General features: G+C 56.9%; 2 protein-coding genes and 2 non-coding genes across 4 annotated transcripts; 2 read left to right on the forward strand and 2 right to left on the reverse strand.

Moving 5' to 3' along the window:
- Window positions 1-830: 830 nt before the first annotated feature.
- Window positions 831-8,325, forward strand: LOC128898034 (mitotic-spindle organizing protein 2B-like). Its single transcript, XM_054169156.1, has 3 exons — window positions 831-1,001; window positions 1,083-1,225; window positions 8,064-8,325. Exons 1-3 carry the CDS (start codon window positions 862-864, stop codon window positions 8,222-8,224), a joined length of 444 nt encoding a protein of 147 aa, XP_054025131.1. The 5' UTR covers window positions 831-861; the 3' UTR covers window positions 8,225-8,325.
- Window positions 8,326-12,841: 4,516 nt separating this feature from the next.
- On the forward strand, window positions 12,842-12,913 carry TRNAM-CAU (transfer RNA methionine (anticodon CAU)). Its single transcript has one exon. It is a non-coding gene; the product is annotated as a tRNA-Met (tRNA).
- Window positions 12,914-13,526: 613 nt separating this feature from the next.
- TRNAI-AAU (transfer RNA isoleucine (anticodon AAU)) lies at window positions 13,527-13,600 on the reverse strand. The gene has a single exon. It is a non-coding gene; the product is annotated as a tRNA-Ile (tRNA).
- Window positions 13,601-14,536: 936 nt separating this feature from the next.
- On the reverse strand, window positions 14,537-15,487 carry LOC104301696 (olfactory receptor 10A7). The gene has a single exon (XM_009902114.2). It carries the CDS (start codon window positions 15,485-15,487, stop codon window positions 14,537-14,539), a length of 951 nt encoding a protein of 316 aa, XP_009900416.1.
- Window positions 15,488-18,118: the final 2,631 nt, after the last annotated feature.

Below are 18,118 nucleotides of genomic sequence, written 5' to 3' on the forward strand. Positions count from 1 at the left end.
CCCCCCCAAGGCCTCTCCTGGTCCAGCCTGGATTTATCCTCAGGATTGCTCAAACCCAGCTGCAGGGCCCTGCCCTTGGTCTTGTTGAACTTCATGGGGCTGGCTTGTGCCCAGCTCTGCAGCCTGTCCAAGCGCCTCTGGATGGATCCTTCCCTGCGGTGCCTCAGCCAGGCTGCACAGCTTGGTGTCTGCCCCAGGCTTGCTGGGGGTGCAGCAGCCCCACTGCCCATGGCACCGCTCCCATGCTAACAGCACTGCTGCCAGCACTGACCCTGAGGGACACTTCTCACTGCTCTCCATTTAGACACCGAGTCGTTGACCACAGCGCAGTGTGGCCACCCAGCCAGTGGCCTGAGCCTTCGCCAGCCAGCGGCCGCCCCTCACGGCCAGGCCGTGCCGGCCTGGTGAGCAGGATGCCCCAGGGCACAGAGTCAAAGGAGAGAAGCCCCGGAGGGGGGGAGGCCACGGCAGCCCCCGGCTCCCGTTGGAAGGACCGGGCCGCTGTGGGGCAGGAGCATGGAGAGCTGACCCGGCAGGGGAGGGAGGGCAGCCAGAGGCTCCTGCCAGCCAGCTGCGCACACACCCTGCGCACAAGCCACCGGCTCCGGAGGAGGCTCTCACACGGACGCAGCTTGCCGGCCGCGCACCCGCGGTCTGCCCTGGGCAGCGGAAGAGCCGCGGCAGGCGGCGAGGGGAGGCCGGCGGCCCGGTCGTGCCCCCGAGCCCGCCCCGGCTGCGGCTGGACCGCGGCTGCCACCTGGCGGGCGCGGAGGGGAGGAGCGGGGCCCGGCGGGGCGCGGCGCCTGTGGTGCCGGCGGAAGGCTGGCGGTGAGGCACCGCGGGGCGGGGCGCGGCGCGGCCATGTCGGAGGCGGCGGCGGGGATGGCGGCAGTGATGGTGGAGGCGCGGCTGCGGCGAAAGCAGCTGCTGAGCGCGGAGGAGGCGGAGCTGTTCGAGCTGGCGCAGGCGGCGGGCAGCGGGCTGGACCCGGAGGTGTTCCGGTGAGCGGCGGGGGCGGTCCCGGGTACCGTCGCAGGTGGTCCCGATGCCGCCGGTCCCGCCGCTGACGGGTGTCCCCGCAGGGTGCTGCTGGACCTGCTGCGCATGAACGTGGCGCCGCTCGCCGTTTTCCAGGTGCTCAAGTCCATGTGCGCCGGGCAGCGGCTGCCGCCCGCGCCCGAAGCCGGACCCGCCGCCCCGGCGCCGCTGCCCGCCGACACCCGAGGTAGGCAGCGGGCGAGGGCGGGTGGCGGGCGGGGGCTCCGCGGCGGTGACGCGCTCTAACCTCCGTCTCTCCTCCGCGCAGAGACCCCCGAGGACGGCCGGGCCCCCGCCCCGCTCCCCTCTGTCTCCGCCCTGCGGCCGTCGCGGCTCGTTGCCCGCTCGCCGCTGTCCCGGGGCGCCGCCGCCGCCTCCCTGCTGCCCCGCGGCCTCCCCGCGCCGCCCGCCGGCCGCGCCGCCCGCCCCGCCGCGGGAAGGGGGCCGCGGACCGGACGGCTGGGCCCGAGGGCGGGCTCGGCAGGGCCCCGGGGCGCCCGCTCGGTGTGAGCCGCGGGGCCGGGCTCGGCGGGGGCTTGCGCGGGGTCCCGAGGGGAGGCAGCCCCAGCCCCGCCGCCTCCGGCTCGGGCCGCTGCCCGCGCCCTGCGGTCCCGTTCATTCCGTGCAGCGCAGGGGCGGCTGTGCGGAGCGCTGCGGTGCTGGGGGAGGCTCTGCTGCAGGCACCCGCGCTGGGTTCTGCAGCCTCCCGGCGCTGCCCTGCGAGCCTCTAACGCTGAACTCTGGGCGCACAGTGTCACAAGGTGCTGCTTCGCTTGGCCTGACTGAAAGAAAGGTAAAGTTCCGAGTACGTGAGAAAGTCCCCCGAAAAGGAGCTGCTCTGCCCCGCTGTGCCGCTCTGCCAGCGGGGGGCTGGGTGGGAAGGTGAGACGGGAGGCTGTCAGCTGCGATAGCAACTGCTTTAGAGTGCAGTTATCCTCTGCTACTGCTCTGATGTCGATGGGCAGCTACAAATGTAGCCCTGAAACTCTGCCACACATTTATAGTTTTATTCCTAACTGCTTCTAATAAAACTTTTATTTCCTCCCTGAACATCCTGAAGTGAATCTCAGCTGGTAGCTCACAGCCCTCTGTGGGTTAGGACAGGTTTGGAAGGGGTGACCAGGAGAAGCGTGTGGCTGAGCTGGGAGTCCCTGTGAGAAGGCTCTCATTCTCCTTGTGCAGGAGAAAGGGGCAGTGGCCAAGCCTGCCAGCTTTTGTGGCTGCTGTTTGTGGTTGTCCAGAGCAAAGCTTTCAGCTGAGAGCTCAGCTCACAGCATGCCACAGGAGCTCTGGGTGCGCTCAGCAGGAACCCAGGGATGGGTCAGGCCATGCAGAGCTGTATTGCTGTATCCTCTTCTCCCTCTCTCTGTTTCAAGATGCAAACACTTGTAGCTGGTGGGTCTCTGTTGACCCATGATGAATTTTGAGGCAAACCTTTAGAAGGGAGCTGTTGGCAAAGACTCTGCTGGGAATATGGGCAGTGTGGCCAGCAGGAAACAGTTGGTGAGTGGAGCTGGGTGGGGGGTGAGTAAGTTCTCTCTTTCTGAGTCTGGTCTCCCTGCTGAGGCTGCCTTGGTGGTAAGGGCTGTGAATTCTCATGGCTGTGCCTCTGAGTCTGCTGCTAAGTCCTGTAGACAGCAAAGCTGAAAGGTGAGGTTGCTTGGCCCAACTGTAAGTGGGGTAAGAGGCATTAGGCCCCAGTCTGAGGCACCAGCAGAGCCTGCTGCTGCTTCTGTGGATGCCCACATGGTAAGTGAAGGGTGAGAGTCATCTCACCAAGCCCCTGAGGATGGCCATACAGGGGCTCTTAGGAAGCTTGCTAAAACTGGGAGTTGAAGGGTATGGGTAAGGTGTCCAGGGCTCCATGAACTTCACCATGAGCAGCTTCCCCTTTCTCAAGAGATTCTTGTATCCAGAATTTCCTGCAGACAGGTTGGTGGTGTAAAGGAGCAGCCTCACTTGTGATTGAGAAGTGACTCTGAATATGCACAGGGGAAGAAAAGGTCACCTGGCTGAGTGCTTTTCCTGAGCAAGAGGAGAGAGGGACAGCCCCTGGGTACTTGAGCTGAGCAGCAGCTCTCCTGGTGCCACATGGAGAAGAATCATCTCAAAACAGCAATGACTTTGAACAAAGTGTTGCTCTCTCTTCTTTCCCTGTTGGTGCTTCAGGTGTGATGGCCACTTAAACTGTGGAGGACCTTTGGTAAGGTTTCTGTCATTTTGAAGGAGCTTTGGTTCTGCTGTGTGCTGCCTGCCCCTGTGGGGCTTCCTGGCAAAAGGAGCTCTTTTTTTCTGACACTGGGCTGCTGCCACCAGCTACTTTTTTTCTTAGTAGTAGGTTGGCTCAGGTTTGAACTGGCCAGATGGGAACTGGTTTGCTCATCACCATTACATTGCTCTGTAGGAAATGCCAGAAGCCCTAAGGCAGAGTTTTTATGCCCTCACCTGTTGCTTCCTACCACTTTGAGGTGCTGCAGGTTGGAGTTTGCAGGAGTTCCCATCTGTCCTGGCAGCTTGGTAGAGTTGTGCCTGTGTCAAAGAAAAGATGCTCACTGTGCATCTTTAGTGGAGTATCTCCTGGTCCAAGGCAGTGTCCAAGCCAGAGTGCAGTCCTCCTGTGTCCAGCCAGGCTTCCCCTCTCCATAGTTTGCCTTTGCTGTGGATGTTGATGTCCTCAGATGTGCTGGGACAAGCCCTGGCAAGCAGCAGTGCAGCATGGTGAGGTTCAGAGGCAGTGTTAGCCTGGTGCTGCTTGTGGTGTATGCAGCCTCTGCCCGGCCTTCAGGGGCTCCTGGGGCTGCTTTGCTTCACCAGCTTTGGCTTAAGCCAGCCTGGGCTTAAACACCTCCAGGGATGGGGCCCCAACCACCTCCCTGGACAACTCATTCCAGGGCTTCACCACTCTCATGGGGAAGAACTTCCTCCTCACATCCAGCCTGAATCTCCCCACCTCCAGCTTCATTCCATCCCCCCTAGTCCTATCCCTGCCTGAGATCCTGAGCAGTCCCTCCCCAGCCTTCTTGGAGCCCCCTGCAGATCCTGGAAGGCCACAATGAGGTCACCTGGGAGCCTTCTCTTCTCCAGACTGAACAGCCCCAGCTCCTTCAGTCTGTCCTCACAGGAGAGGTGCTCCAGCCCTCTGCTCATCCTCGTGGCCCTTCTCTGGACACCTTCCAGCACCTCCAGATCCCTCTTGTCCTAGGGGCTCCAGAACTGGAGGCAGTACTCCAGGTGGGGTCTCACCAGAGCTGAGCAGAGGGGGAGAATCACCTCCCTTGCCCTGCTGGCCACACTTCTCTTGCTGCAGCCCAGGATCTGGGTGCCCACTGTTCTTCTACTAGCCTTTGCTCTAGCAGTAGCCATCTCTCAGTAGCCTCTCCACCCGTCGGGTGTGTTGCCTGGCCGAGCCCCTTGCGCTGCCTCCCCTCAGCCGCGCGCTGAGACTCTTCCGTGGCCAAGCCACCAGCAGCCTGGCCTGGAGCAGCACTGGGGTGGGCAGCAGGAGCAGGGCAGGGACTGTGCCCTGTGCTGGGCACTGCTGAGGCTGCACCTTGAGTGCTGGCTGCAGTTGTGGCTCCTCACTGCCAGCAGCACACTGAGAGGCTGGAGCAGGGCCAGAGAAGGGCAGCAGAGCTGGGGAAGGGGCTGGGGAAGAGGGCTGGGGAGGAGCAGCTGAGGGAGCTGGGGGGGGTTGGTGTGGAGCAGAGGAGGCTGAGGGAGACCTTATTGCTCTCTGCAGCTCCTGAGAGGAAGCTGCAAAGAGCTGGGCTTGGGCTCTGCTCCCTAGGCTCAGGTGAGAGCAGGAGAGGAACTGGCCTGGAGTTGTGCCAGGGGAGGCTTAGGCTGGAGAGGAGGAAGAATTCCTTTGGTTCCAGAGTGGTTGGGTTGGCAGAGGCTGCTCAGGGCCTCATCCAGCCTGGCCTGAAACACCTCCAGGCAGGAGGCAGCCACAGCCTCCCTGGCCAACCTGTGCCAGTGTCTCCCCACCCTTACTGCCAACAATTTCTTCCTCCTCTCCACTCTCAGTCTCCCCTCTCCCAGCTCAAAGCCATTGTCCCTCAGCCTGTCCCTCCCAGCCCTTGTCCAAAGTCCTTCCCCATCTCCCCTGGAGCTCCTTCAGCTCCTGGGAGGCTGCTCTGAGGTCTGCCTGGAGCCTTCTCTTCTCCAGGCTGCACAGCCCCAACTCTCCCAGCCTGGCCCTACAGGGGAGGTTCTGTAGCCTCTGCTCACCTTGGTGGCCTCCTCTGGAGCCTCTCCAGCAGCTCCAGGTCCTTCTTGTGCTGGAGGCAGTGCTGCAGGTGGGCTCTGAGCAGAGCAGAGGGGCAGAATCCCCTCCCTGTGCTGCTGCTCTCCCTGCTCTGGCTGCAGCTCAGCACTCAGCTGGCTCTGGGCTGCCAGGGCCCAGTGCTGGCTCCTGGGGACTCTGTCACCACCTGACCCCCCTCAAGTCCTTCTCCTGTATGCTGCTCTCAGCCACTCCTCACCCAGCCTGTAATTCTTTCTCCACAAGTTGTTTTCAGCTAGGTCAGAAGATCTAGGGCCTGCCTGCCAGTAGAGTTTAATGGTCCAGCTGTTTGTGTGTCATACACAGGTTGAGGACCTGCACTCCTACCAGGCAGATGCATGTGGGAAAGGGGAGGGCACTCCCAGAGCTGCTGAGCAGCCTGCACTAGGGGCATTATCCCTGCCCATGGCAGGGGGTTGGACCTGGATGGTCTTGAAGGTCCCTTCCAACCCAGCAGATTCAATGACTCTGTCCTGGGTTGGCAGAGTCATGGCAAACTCTGTTGCTTCTTGTCCCTGCCCCTTCCTCTCCAGTGCTGTGAGATCAGGTGCAGCCATGCTGCAGTTTGTTTCCATGGACTTGCATTGGTAGCATTGCTTGAAGTGCTTCAGCCACAGAGTGCAGGGCTGCTTGGCTGCCCCCAGGGTGGTGGCTGCTGGCAGACCACTGCTGTGTGCCCAGTACAGACTTCAGGAGCACCAGAGGGGGATGGGATCAGTGACCTTCTTCTGCCACTCCAATGTGTGCAGTTCTACAGCTACAAAGCTCACATGCTGTAGTTTGGAAGCTTTCAGGTTGTCCCTTTGGTGCTGCAAGGGGCTGCCTTGTGGTATGGAGTTGAGTGCTGCTGTCAGACAGCTGCTTGGAGGGATGGTTTGGTTTGGTAAGTAAAGCAGACCTGTCTCAGGTGTGTGCTGCCCGTGGCACAGCTGCAGGAGAATGGCTTCCAGCCTGTGTGTGGGGAGGAGCTGCTGCTGTTTGGAAGTTGCTCTGCTGAAGTCTCACTGCAGCAGCTGCAGCTCACTGCAGCTTGCTTGAACTCCTTCCTGTTACACTTTTGTCATGCTTCCTGGAGCTTGCTGTCTTGGCTAAAAGCTGTGACCCATTTGCCTCGTGGGGTTTTGGGTTTTGTTTTTTATCCCTGGGTGTGTTCAAGGCCAGGCTGGATGAGGCCTTGGGCAGCCAGGTCTAGTTGAGAGGTGTTCCTGCCTGTGGCAGGGGGTTGGAGGAGATGAGCTCTGAGGTCCCTTCCACAGTGTCACAGTATCACCAAGGTTGGAAGAGACCTCAAAGATCATCAAGTCCAACCTGTCCCCACAGACCTCATGGCTAGACCATGGCACCAAGGGCCACATCCAATCCCCTCCTGAACACCTCCAGGGATGGGGACTCCACCACCTCCCTGGGCAGCACATCCCAATGGCTAACAACTCTCTCCATGAAGAACTTTCTCCTCACCTCCAGCCTAAACCTCCCCTGGCACAGCTTGAGACTGTGTCCTCTTGTTCTGGTGCTGGGTGCCTGGGAGAAGAGACCAACCCCCTCCTGGCTACAACCTCCCTTCAGGGAGTTGTAGAGGGCAATGAGGTCTCCCCTGAGCCTTCTCTTCTCCAGGCTAAGCAACCCCAGCTCCCTCAGCCTCTCCTCACAGGGCTGGGCTCAAGGCCTCTCCCCAGCCTTGTTGCCCTTCTCTGGACACCTTCAAGTCTCTCAATGTCCTTCCTAAGCTGAGGGGCCCAGAACTGGACACAGGAATCAGGGTGTGGCCTAACCAGTGCAGAGCCCAGGGGCACAATGACCTGCCTGCTCCTGCTGGCTACACTGTTCCTGATGCAGGCCAGGATGCCCTTGGCCTTGTTGCCCCCCTGGGCACACTGCTGGCTCATGTTTAGGCAGCTGTCACTCAGCACCCCCAGGTCCCTCTCTGTTTGGCAGCTCTCAGCCACTCTGCCCCCAGCCTGTAGCACTGCATGGGGTTGCTGTGGCCAAAGTTCCAACCCAAGCCATTCTGTGATGCTTCTCATCTGAAGTAGTTTATTCCAGTGCCAGAAGTTCAGTCTCCCACCCCTCTGCTATCATGTGTCTGCAGCACACCTCAGCCTGTGCCTCTCCTCTGGCTAAATCCAGCAGAGATTCAGGATTCTGCTGGCCCCTTGCCTCCCCCAGCTTCTGCCTTCTGCCCTCTGCTGCTCTCTGCTGTGTTTGGAGATGCTGTGCTGTGCCTGCAGCAGCAGAACTCTTCTGAACACAGCAAACAAAAGCTGTAAGTAGGTCCTGGGTAGGAGTCTGAGCTCCTGGAGACACCAAAATGATAGCAGTTCAAGCCTGCCCATTGAGTCACAGGGTGCCATGAGGGTTTCTGATCTGGCCGTGTGGCTCCAGGCTTCAGAAGGTGGTGGACACTCATCCCAGCCTCAGGGTATGAGGTGCTCTTCATGTTGCTGAAGTGCTGCATGCAGTGCTGGTGGTCCTGTGCCAAACACAGGCCTTTCAGGAGCAAAGTGGCTGGTGACCTTGGAGAGTCAACCTGATGAACAGTATTGCTGCTACTGCAACTTGGTCCTGGTTTCGTGGCCCCTGACACCTGTTGAGCTGAATTTACAGATCTGCTTCCTGGGCTGGGCATGTCTGGGGACACCTAACACAGCTCTGCCTTTTGCATGGTTGCAGCTTAGGTGCTGTGTGAGTGCCCTGCAGGGCTGGGTCTCAAACAACTCATGTGTGTGTTTTGTTTCCTCAGGGAGAAACAAAAGCACTTCTGGAGCCAGTGGGAGCCAGGCTCTGGCAGAGAGGAGCAGCCGGGAAGGATCTGCCCAGAGGATGCCTCGGCAGCCCAGCGCCAGCCGCCTGCAGAAAGCAGCAGCTCCTGGGAAGAGCAGTGGGGGAGGCAGCAGCAGCTAGCTGAGGCCTTGGGATGCTGTGCTTTGGTGTGACAGTGACAGTGTGCATGAGCTGTGCCTGCTGACTGCTCTGCAGTGAGCTGCAGCCTGACAAACATGATGTGTGCCACACGGAGCTGAGCTCTTGTTTCTTGTTTCTAGAGCTACCTTTGGTAGCAGGCAGGGCTGGGGTCAGCTGCAGGTACCTGGGACAAGGAAAGAGACAGGAAGCCTGGAATAGTGCTCAGGTTGCTCCAGAGAAGTCATGGCTCATCTTAGAGTCATACAATCAATAAGGTTGGAAAAGACCTCAGAGATCATAAAGTCCAACCTGTCACCCACCACCTCCTGACATCTAAACCATGGCTCCAAGTGCCACATCCAATCCCCTCCTGAACACCTCCAGGGATGGTGACTCCACCACCTTCCTGGGCAGCACATCCCAGTGGCCAGTTACTCTTTCTGGGAAGAACTTTCTCCTCACCTCCAGCCTAAACCTCCCCTGGCACAGCTTGAGACTGTGTCCCCTTGTTCTGGTGCTGGTTGCCTGGGAGAAGAGACCAACCCCTTCCTGGCTACAACCACCTTTCAGGTAGTTGTAGAGGGCAATGAGGTCACCCCTGAGCCTTCTCTTCTCCAGCACTTCAGCTGGGCTGCTGATGTCTCATCTAACTCTAGTTTATGTCCCTCTCTCTCCTCTCCAGAGAGACTGGTTTCACCACCCACCCCCTTCAGACCTAGTTTAAAGCCCTCCCAATGAGGCCTGCCAACTCTAGTGCTAGAGCCCTCTTGCCCCTTCTAGATAGATTCACCCCATCAAGGTCCAGCAAGTCAGCTGTAGTAAAAGTTGCCCCTTGATCAAAGAACCCAAAATTCTGCTGCTGGCATCATCTCTTGAGCTATTTGTTGATGGTGTGGGTTCCCCTGTTCCTCTCAGTGTACTCCCCTGCCACTGAGGGAACTGAGCAGAACACCACTTGCTCTCCTGCCCCATCAATCAATTGTCTGAGGGCCTTGAATTCCTTTTTGATTATCCTGGTGCCCTTCTTATCAATCTCATTGCTTCCAGCTTGGATCACCAGCAATGGGTAATAGTCAGGCTTTGGTCGCCTCCTGGTGATGTCCCTTACCGGGGCCCCAGGTAGGCAGCAGACTTCCCTGTGGGATGGGTTGGGACAACATATAGGACCCTCTGTTCCCCTCAGGAGAGAGTCTCCAAGAAAATTACCTTCCTCCTTTTCCTTATGGCACTAGCCCTGATGGTTGGTGGGGACTGATTTGCTTTAGGCATCCCCTTAGAAGGTTCCTCTTCTGCCTTCTCATCCACATTGCCCTCGGCCTGCAGGGCCTCGTACTTATTGTGCAAGGGGAATGGAGGAGGTGAAGAGGGCTGGGATGGATTCCCCATGCTTCCCCTAACAGGGACCTGTACCCATCCCCCCCTGTTTCTGGGGTAGCCTCCCTCAGCTGGGGGTGTTTGTAAAGCCTGCTCCCACATATCTAACTCCCCTTCACATTCCCTTAGAGTCCTGAGCCTAGATACTTCATCCTTTAGCTCGGCCACCAGACTGAGGAGATAATTCACCTGCTCACGCCTCACACAGGTGTTGCCTCCTTCCCCCTCCATTCCAAGTGCCAGGCTCCAGCACTCTGCAGCTGGCAGCCTGGACAGCTGTGTGCTTGTGCACCAGCTCTGTCCGGGTACCTACTGTTTTTTCTAGTAGCCTTTGGCTGAGTTGTTACCATGGCTGGATCCCTTCAGGCAGCTAAGTTTGGGGGTTTGATTGTTGTTAAATACATATATTCCACCTGACTGCTGTACTTTGCCCAAGCTACCGCAGAGGCTGCTGCTCCCTGTCGGCTGCCCGGCAGGCGCCGCTCGCTGCGCTGCAGCCAGGAGGCTCTCCTGCCGCCGGCGGCCGTGCGGCTCAGCCCTGCCGCCTGTGGGCTGCCCGCGGCTGAGCACCTTCCCAAGCAGGCAGGCTTCTGGGCTGCCTCTTCTAAACTCTCTCTGGCCATGGTTGTGCCACTTACAGCGGCAGAGGCTGGCTGTCTGGATTACAAGGTGAGTACTGCTGAGGTTGGTCATCCGGTGAGACCTCACCTGGAGCACTGTGTCCGGATACGGAGCCTTCAACACTGGAACAGATAATGTGGTTCATAGAAAGGACCCCTAAATGTCACCTTGTCCAGTCCCCTTCATGCAGCAGGGGCAGCTCCAGCTGGAGCAGGCTGCCCAGGGACACAACCAGGCTGAGCTTGAATGGCTGCAGGGAGAGAGCCTCAAGCACCTCCCTGGGCAGCCTGTGCCAGTGTCTCCCTCACTCTGCACAGCTCCCTCCTGGGGTCCAACCTAACTGTGCCCTGCTCCAGTTCCAAACCACTGCCCCTGCTCCTGTCCCCACAGCCCTCCTGAGCAGTCCCTGCCCAGCCTGCCTGTAGCACCTTCAGACACTGAAATGCAGCTCTGAGTTCTCCCTGGAGCCTTCCCCTCTCCATGCTGAACAGCCCCAGCTCTCCCAGCCTGTTGCTGTAGGGCAGGCTCTCCAGCCAGAGATGGGCCCCTCCCAGTGGTGAGCTACTTCAGCAGGGGCTTCCCTCAGAGTCACAGCCTTCAGCATCAGTCCTCTGCTCCAGCATGGGGTCCTCCATGGGCTGCAAGCAGGATTCTGCTCCACCGTTGGTGTCTAAGGGCTTCAGGGGCTCAGGCTGACATCTCACCAAGGGCTGAGGGGACCTGGCTGCTTCAAGGTGCTCCTCAGTGGTCCCTGGTTCTCTTTCTCACATACCACTCCCCTCCCAAACAAGAGTGCTCCCCTTGGACACCTGCCCAGCAGGTTTTCACCTCTTGCATAGTGACTGCAGAGGTACTAATGGCCTTGATCTTGTCCAGAGGTGGGTTTGGCTTGGAGCTGGGGGAACTTCTCCAGGTTTCTTACAGGACTCCACAGCAGTCATCCTTTCTCCACTACCACAACCCCACCAGACACAAACCCAACACACCTGGTCCTTCCAAACACCTGCAGCAGGTGAGGCACCCCTGGAGCTGGTGCTGCTTTGGAGCTTTTGCAGCACCTTCCCCTCAGGGGTTCTGTGCTGTGCTGCCCAGCCTGGCTGCTTGGGTTGTGGCTGCCTGGTGGATGGTGTGAGAACGGTGGAGTGCCCTTGGCTTCAGGGCCTCCCAGTGTCCCTGCAGCCTCACTGAGGAGTGAGGCCTGGATGAGTTTCCTCCAGGTGCTGCAGGCCTGGGGATGCTCCTGTGGGGATGGAATGCAGTGCAGTGGCTGAGGTCTGGCCGGGAGGGGGCGCCCTGGGGCCCACCTCAGCCACGGGGTCCTGGGCTGCTAGGCAATGCTGGGGGCTGAGGATCCCCTGAGGCTGCTGCCAGGGGCGCTCTGGAGGGGCAGGATGGGATGGGATGTCTCGGGGTCAGGCAGGGCTGGCGGGGCAGGGGCTGGGGCTGGTCTCCAGCCAGGTTCACAGGCACAAAGAATTCCTGTGCTGGTGGCACACATCAGCCCCAAGGAGAAATGTTTATTATAGGGAAAAATAAACAAAATACAGAGACACGGGGGGGGGGGGGGGGGGGAAGAGAAACCTCTCCCCAGAGGCCAGTTGGTGTGAGAAGCACTCAGCTTGCAGCTGAGCAGCAGCTGGGACCTTCCCTCCAGTGTGGCAGACTGACGGTGGTGGTGGCTGTGATGTATCCTGTGTGTTTAGCTTGATCCCGTTTGGGATGCTGTTAGAGTGTTTCAGCATAGGAAGCACAGAATGCTGTAGCCTGGAAAGGATCTTTCAAGGTCATCTAATCCAACTCCCTGCAGCCAGCAGGGACATCTGCAACTAGAGCAGGGTGCTCAGAGTCCCAAACAATCTGATGCTGAATGGTTCCAGGGATGGGGCATCTCCCACCTCTCTGGGCAACTTGGGCTGGGGTCTCACCACTCTCACTGCAATAAAAGGCTTCATTCTATCTAATGTAAATGTTCCTCTTTTGGTTTAAATCCATCACCCCTTGTCCTGTCACCACAGGCCCTGCCCAAAATCTGTCCCTAGCACTGAAAGGACACCAGAAAGTCTCCCTGGAGCCTTCTCTTCTCAGGCTGACCAAGCCCAACCCTCCCAGCCTAGCCTCACAGCAGAGGGCTTCCAGTCCTCCCACTACTGCTGTGGCCTCTGGCCCTGCTCCACCAGGTCCCTGTCTGTGCTGTGCTGAGGGCTCCAGAGCTGCCCTAGCACTGCAGGGGGGTCTGAGCAGAGGACAGCAGAGGGGCAGAATCCCCTCCCTGCCCCTGCTGCCCACATTGCTGGGGACCAGCCCAGGGAAGGGCTGGCAGTGGTCAGTGCCAGGTGGTGTGCCCCATTGGACTGTGACTGGTCGCTGCCCTTCCCGTGCAAAGCTGCCTTCTGACAACCTTTGGATGGGTGCTGTTGGCTGTGGCCTGCGGCCTGCAGTGACTTCTGTCCTCGAACAGCAACCAAAATGTGCAGAGAAAGGGTGGGGAATGCATGGGGGGAGGCAGGAGCTGTCCCAAAAGGGCCATCCTCAGGGCTGAGAGAACTCAGGCAGGGCCTGCACGGAGACCGTCCCGCATGATCTTGAGTGCTTGTAAGCAGGCAGTGACAAACCACCAACCGGAGCAGAGTGGCGCAGCGGAAGCGTGCTGGGCCCATAACCCAGAGGTCGATGGATCGAAACCATCCTCTGCTAGTATCTTTATTACCCTTTTTTCCCCTTCGCTTGCCTCCCTCGAGTTGCGCCGCCCCGGCAAGGGCTCTGCGGGTCCCCGCAAGATGGGTGACCGGAGCTGAGCGAGACGAAGCAAGGAGGACAGAGGGAACTTGACGGTTAAAACAGCCCCAATGGCTCCAGTCACAAAATGATATGGCAGCAAGAAACAGGAAGGAAATAACTGAATTTGTTATTTAATATGTTTATGGAAGAAAAATGGCTTAGGGAAACGTGCTGGGGTGTGTGTGTGTTTTGTTTGGGGTGTGTCGGTGTGTATGCTTTGGTTGGGGTGTTTTGGGGTGCCTCGGTGTGCATTGGTTGGGCTGTTTGGGTGTATGTGCTGGTGCGTGTGGTTTGGGTTTTAAACTGCTGTTCACCCCAAGCCTGTAAATCACTGGGACTGGGAAAGCTTTTATCTTGGAGATGCTGAGCTCTGTCCCCGTTAAAACTTTCTGAAGCCCGCTGAAACCTTCCTGTTATTCTGTCTTAGACGATTGGCCAGGGTAAGAGAATGCCCCCTGAAGGTACAAAACAAGAACTGCATGCATCAGCTGTTATCGGATCGGGCTGGCAGTAAAACGGAAGTCTGCTCTGGCCCGTACGGGGATCGAACCCGCGACCTTGGCGTTATTAGCACCACGCTCTAACCGACTGAGCTAACCGGCCGGACTGTCCGCTTCCTCCCGCGCTACGCCCAACTGCACTGCGTGCTGCACGGAGGGGCGGTGCTCCTGGTGCCCTGTGCGTGTGCAATGAATACCGCACCGAGCAGCGGGGCGCTTCCAGCCAGCGGCATCCGGGTTACGGGTCCAGCGCGCCTCTGCTGCACCAACGTTCTGTTGCATCACGTGCTTTTGCATCATCCAGGATGCCTGCTCTGCAGATTCATTGGCAGAGGCCCTCGGGAGCCTGTGCTGCAGGGCACGGGAATCGAGGAGTACCGGACACTCTTCAAGAAGAAAGGCTTGAAGGCACAGGACCAGGCTACCACCGTGTCACAGAAGCATAGAAGCAGAGAGTCACAGAATCTCAGGGCTTGGAAGGGACCTTCAGAGATCATCCAGCCCAACCCCCCTGCCAGAACAGGGTCACCCAGGGCAGGGCAGACAGAAACACATCCAGGTGGGTTTGGAAAGTCTCCAGACAAGGAGACTCCACAGTCTCTCTGGGCAGTCTGCTCCAGGGCTCCAGCACCCTCACAGGGAACAAGTTTTTCCTTCTGTTTAAGGAGTCCCTGTAACATTAAATAGAGCACATTAAATCTACTCATCACGAACAAGTATTGCATTTAATGTCTTCCATGCCATCGAAGCTGTTTGTTGTGCAGACTAGAGATGTTTCTCTGTGTTTTCCAACAACAGGTGATGGAGTCCCCACCTCTGGAGGTGTTTAAAAGCTGCGTGGATGTAGTGCTGAGGGATGTGGTTTGGTGGCAGTGGTTTGCCAGCAGTGCTGGCACTGTGAGCTCTGGGTGAGAGGTTGGACTTGACGATCTCAAAGGTCTCTTCCAATCTCTACAGTTCTATGATTCTAAAATGTCCAGACCCTTTTCAGCCTTTGAGTATTCGTTAACTGTTTGATTTTTAACCTTTTTTCAGCAAGTCAGTGGGCCTGTGAAGGCAGAGATGCCTTGCTCCCAAGGACCTTCCTTAGGGCATGCTTTATTTCTTTGTTGCGTAAGCTGTAGATGATTGGGTTCAGCATGGGGGTTACCACCGTGTAAGAAAGGGCCACCAGCTTCCTGCTGTGCACCATCACACTGCTCTTTGGCTTTAAATGTACCAAGCCAGTCGTGCAGTAGAACAGTGTCACCACCACCAGGTGAGCCAGGCAGGTCAGAAAGGCCTTGAGCCTTCTTTCAGCTGAAGGCATCTGGACAATGGTATGGATGATCTGGATGTAAGAGGCCACAGTCAGGATAAATGGGAGAAAAATAATTATATCAGTAGTGATGAAGAGAAGGTATTGGAATAAGTGTGTGTCTGAGCAGGCCAGGGCCAGGACAGGAGTGGCATCACAAAAGAAATGATCAATCTCCCTGGGGCCACAGAAGGGGTAGCTGAAGAGCCAGCCAGTGAGTCCTAGTGCGGGCGGAATGCCAGCCACCCAGCATGCCACCACCAGGTGCAGACACACTCTCCTGTTCATCCTCGAGGCATAGTGCAAGGGCTGGCAGATGGCTACATACCGATCGTATGCCATCGCCCCCAGGAGGAAGCACTCAGCAGTGATGAGGGACAGCACAAGGTAAAGCTGCAGGGCACAGGCAAAGAAGGAGATAACCTTTCTCTCCAGCAACAAATCCACGAGCATCCTGGGCACTATGCTGAGTGTGAAGCAGATTTCAATGAAAGCCAGGTTTTGGAGAAAATAGTACATGGGGGTGTGCAAGGCAGGGTCAGTGCTTGCAGCTATGATGACAAGAAGGTTCCCTGCCATTGTGATTAGGAACATCAGAAGAATGACCTCAAAGATGAAGATCTGAAGAGTAGTGAAGCCCTGCAAAATGAAGTAGGTCTGGTTTGTGAGCCCCAGTGCCTCAACAGCTTCCATGTGAAAGAGAAACAACTCCGCCTGTATAAGCCAACAAGGAAGACACAAGAAGAAAAGACTTTATAGGGATGAATAAATAAGAGGGAGCTGTCCTGAAACTGGTGCCACTCTTTAGTGAGAGGTACAATCAACTATAGCTGGGCAAGAGCATCTTGAGAGGCACATTAAAAAAAGCAACACACAGAATGGCTCAGGTTGGAAGGGACCTTAGAGATCATCTACTCCACTCCCCTGCCATGGGCAGGGACACCTCACAAGTAGATTCAGCTGCCTCATTCAACCTGGCCTTGAACACCCCCAGGCAGGAGGCAGCCACAGCCTCCCTGGGCAGCCTCTGCCAGAGCCTCACCACCCTGGGACTGAAGAAGTTCTTCCTCAATTCCAGCCTAACCCTGCTCTGCCTCAGTTTCAAACCATTCCCCCTTGGTCTGGCTCCAGACACCCTCAGGAGAAGTCTCTCTGCAGCCTTCCTGCAGGCTCCCTTCAGGCACTGGCAGGCAGCTCTGAGGTCGCCCTGGAGCCTTCTCCTCTCCAGGCTGAATAACCTCAGCTCCCTCAGCCTGGCCTCACAGCAGAAGTGCCCCAGCCCTTGGATCATCTCTGGCCCTGTGGAAAAAGCCATCAGCTTCAGTGCAGAATTGCTGGGACTCTCCTGATTACTGTTTTCCATTAAGCTGGAATGTTGCCCCAGGTCTCTATCAGATCTCCACCCAGCTGCTGCTTTCTGAAACAGCTTTTCACCAGCTTTCACCTGTTCTTATTTCCTGGGTGCAAACTCATTTCCTACAGAACCCACATCTCATTACTTCCTCTGCTCTAAGGAAAAAACCAAACCAACCAACCCCCCAAACTAGCAAAAACCCAAACCAAACCAAAACCCCAAACAAGCAGGACAACAACAAAACCAACAACAAAACAACCAACCAAACAACCCACAAACAAACAAACAAAAATAACCCCACAACAATAACAACAACAAGAAGCCCCACTACAATTTGTCCTGTTTTCACACCCCTGCATGGACAGATATCTGTATAGGCCGAAAAGAGGCAAAGGAGAATAAAATGGTTGCTGGTCCAGCTGCACATCTGAAGCCTGAAGGGTGGGCAGAAGACACAGCTGACTGTGCGGCCCGACCTCTGCTAGAGCAGAGACCAATGACCTGCTGGGTTTAAAGCCACTTGTTCTATAATCAGTGCCATTGGACTCAGGAGTTCAGTGTTCCTAGATTCATGGACTGGGTTAGGTTGGAAGGGACCTCAAAACTCATCCAGCTCCAGCCCCCTGCCATGGGCAGGGACACCCCTTAACCAGCCCAGGCTGCTCAGGGCCTCATCCAGCCTGGCCCTCAACACCTCCAGGCAGGAGGCAGCCACAGCCTCCCTGGGCAACCTGTGCCAGTGTCTCCCCACCCTCACTCACAACAATTTCTTCCTCCTCTCCACTCCCAATCTCCTCTCTTCCAGCTCAAAGCCACTGCCTCTTGTCCTGGCACTGCAGTGGATGGACAGAAGAGGGGCTGAGCACCTCTGATCACTGGCACAGTAATTTACTTCTGCCTCCAAGAACCCCAAGCTCTGAAGAATTTATGAAAATGACTAAACTGTGAAAGATTGCCTTTGCAGTTTGATGCCTCACATCAACAAAAAAGGACATATTTTACATGAAATTAGCCTCCAAGTACAAATAATCATAAGTTTTCCTGACCTGTGCAGGTTTAGGAGCAGAAAAACATTTTTAAAACAGCCAAACCTCTACAAATCAGAATCAGAGAGTCACAGAACCACAGAATCAGAGTCTGGGTTAGAAGAGACCTCCAAAGGTCATCCAGCCCAACTCCCTCTGCAGTCAGCAGGGACATCCTCACCTAGATCAGGCTGCCCAGAACCTCACCTTGGATATCTCCAGGGCTGGGGCCTCAACCACCTCCCTGGGTAACCTGTTCTAGTGCTCCACTGCCCTCATGTAAAGATCTGTTCCTAACACAATCAGCAGCTGGAGGGGAGAGCCAGAATATCAGTTCCACATGAAATCCCCACATCCACACTGCCTCTTGATGAGGTTTCATAAGATGCTCATAAAGAAGTCACAAAGAGCTTTGCTGTTGTTCCTGCTCACAGCCACATGGCAAAGGAGCAGCAGCTGAGACACCCATCCATGGCTCTCTTGCAGTCCATGAGTGGAACCAACTCTGATGTTACTTCTGTTCATTCTTCAGACATCATCTAAACTGAGAGAATGGCCAGAAGTCCTTGACCCCCTCACAGCTCTCTGTCAGTCTCAACACACAGCTCAGACATGACCCTGTGTGTTACAGACACCTGCAGTTTTGAGCTGCATTCTTTTCTACACTTTGAAAAGAGATTTTGTTTTCCTTGTCCTATCTATACTAATAAACATTTCTTCCCCAGCCAGTTTTCATTACCAAACAGAATGGAGGGTGCTGGCATACCTCAGTTTGCAGGAGAAGCAATCCAGAGCTCCTGAGATGATGTCTTTGCTCATGATTTCAGATTCAGATTGGGTTGGGTTGGAAAGGATCTTCATTCAGTTCCAGCCTCCTGCCATGGGCAGGGACACCTCCCACCAGCACAGGCTGCTCAGGGCCTCATCCAGCCTGGCCTGAAACAC

This window comes from Dryobates pubescens, chromosome 17 (genome assembly GCF_014839835.1).
Source record: "Dryobates pubescens isolate bDryPub1 chromosome 17, bDryPub1.pri, whole genome shotgun sequence".
NCBI lineage: Eukaryota > Metazoa > Chordata > Aves > Piciformes > Picidae > Dryobates > Dryobates pubescens.

Coding starts and splice junctions, on each gene's coding strand:
- LOC128898034 (XM_054169156.1), top strand. CDS start 862: ATGTCGGAGGCGGCGGCGGGGATGGCGGCAGTGATGGTGGAGGCGCGG. Junction 1,002..1,082: donor CTGGACCCGGAGGTGTTCCG/GTGAGCGGCGGG, acceptor GTGTCCCCGCAG/GGTGCTGCTGGACCTGCTGC. Junction 1,226..8,063: donor GCTGCCCGCCGACACCCGAG/GTAGGCAGCGGG, acceptor TTGTTTCCTCAG/GGAGAAACAAAAGCACTTCT.
- LOC104301696 (XM_009902114.2), bottom strand. CDS start 15,487: ATGGAAGCTGTTGAGGCACTGGGGCTCACAAACCAGACCTACTTCATT.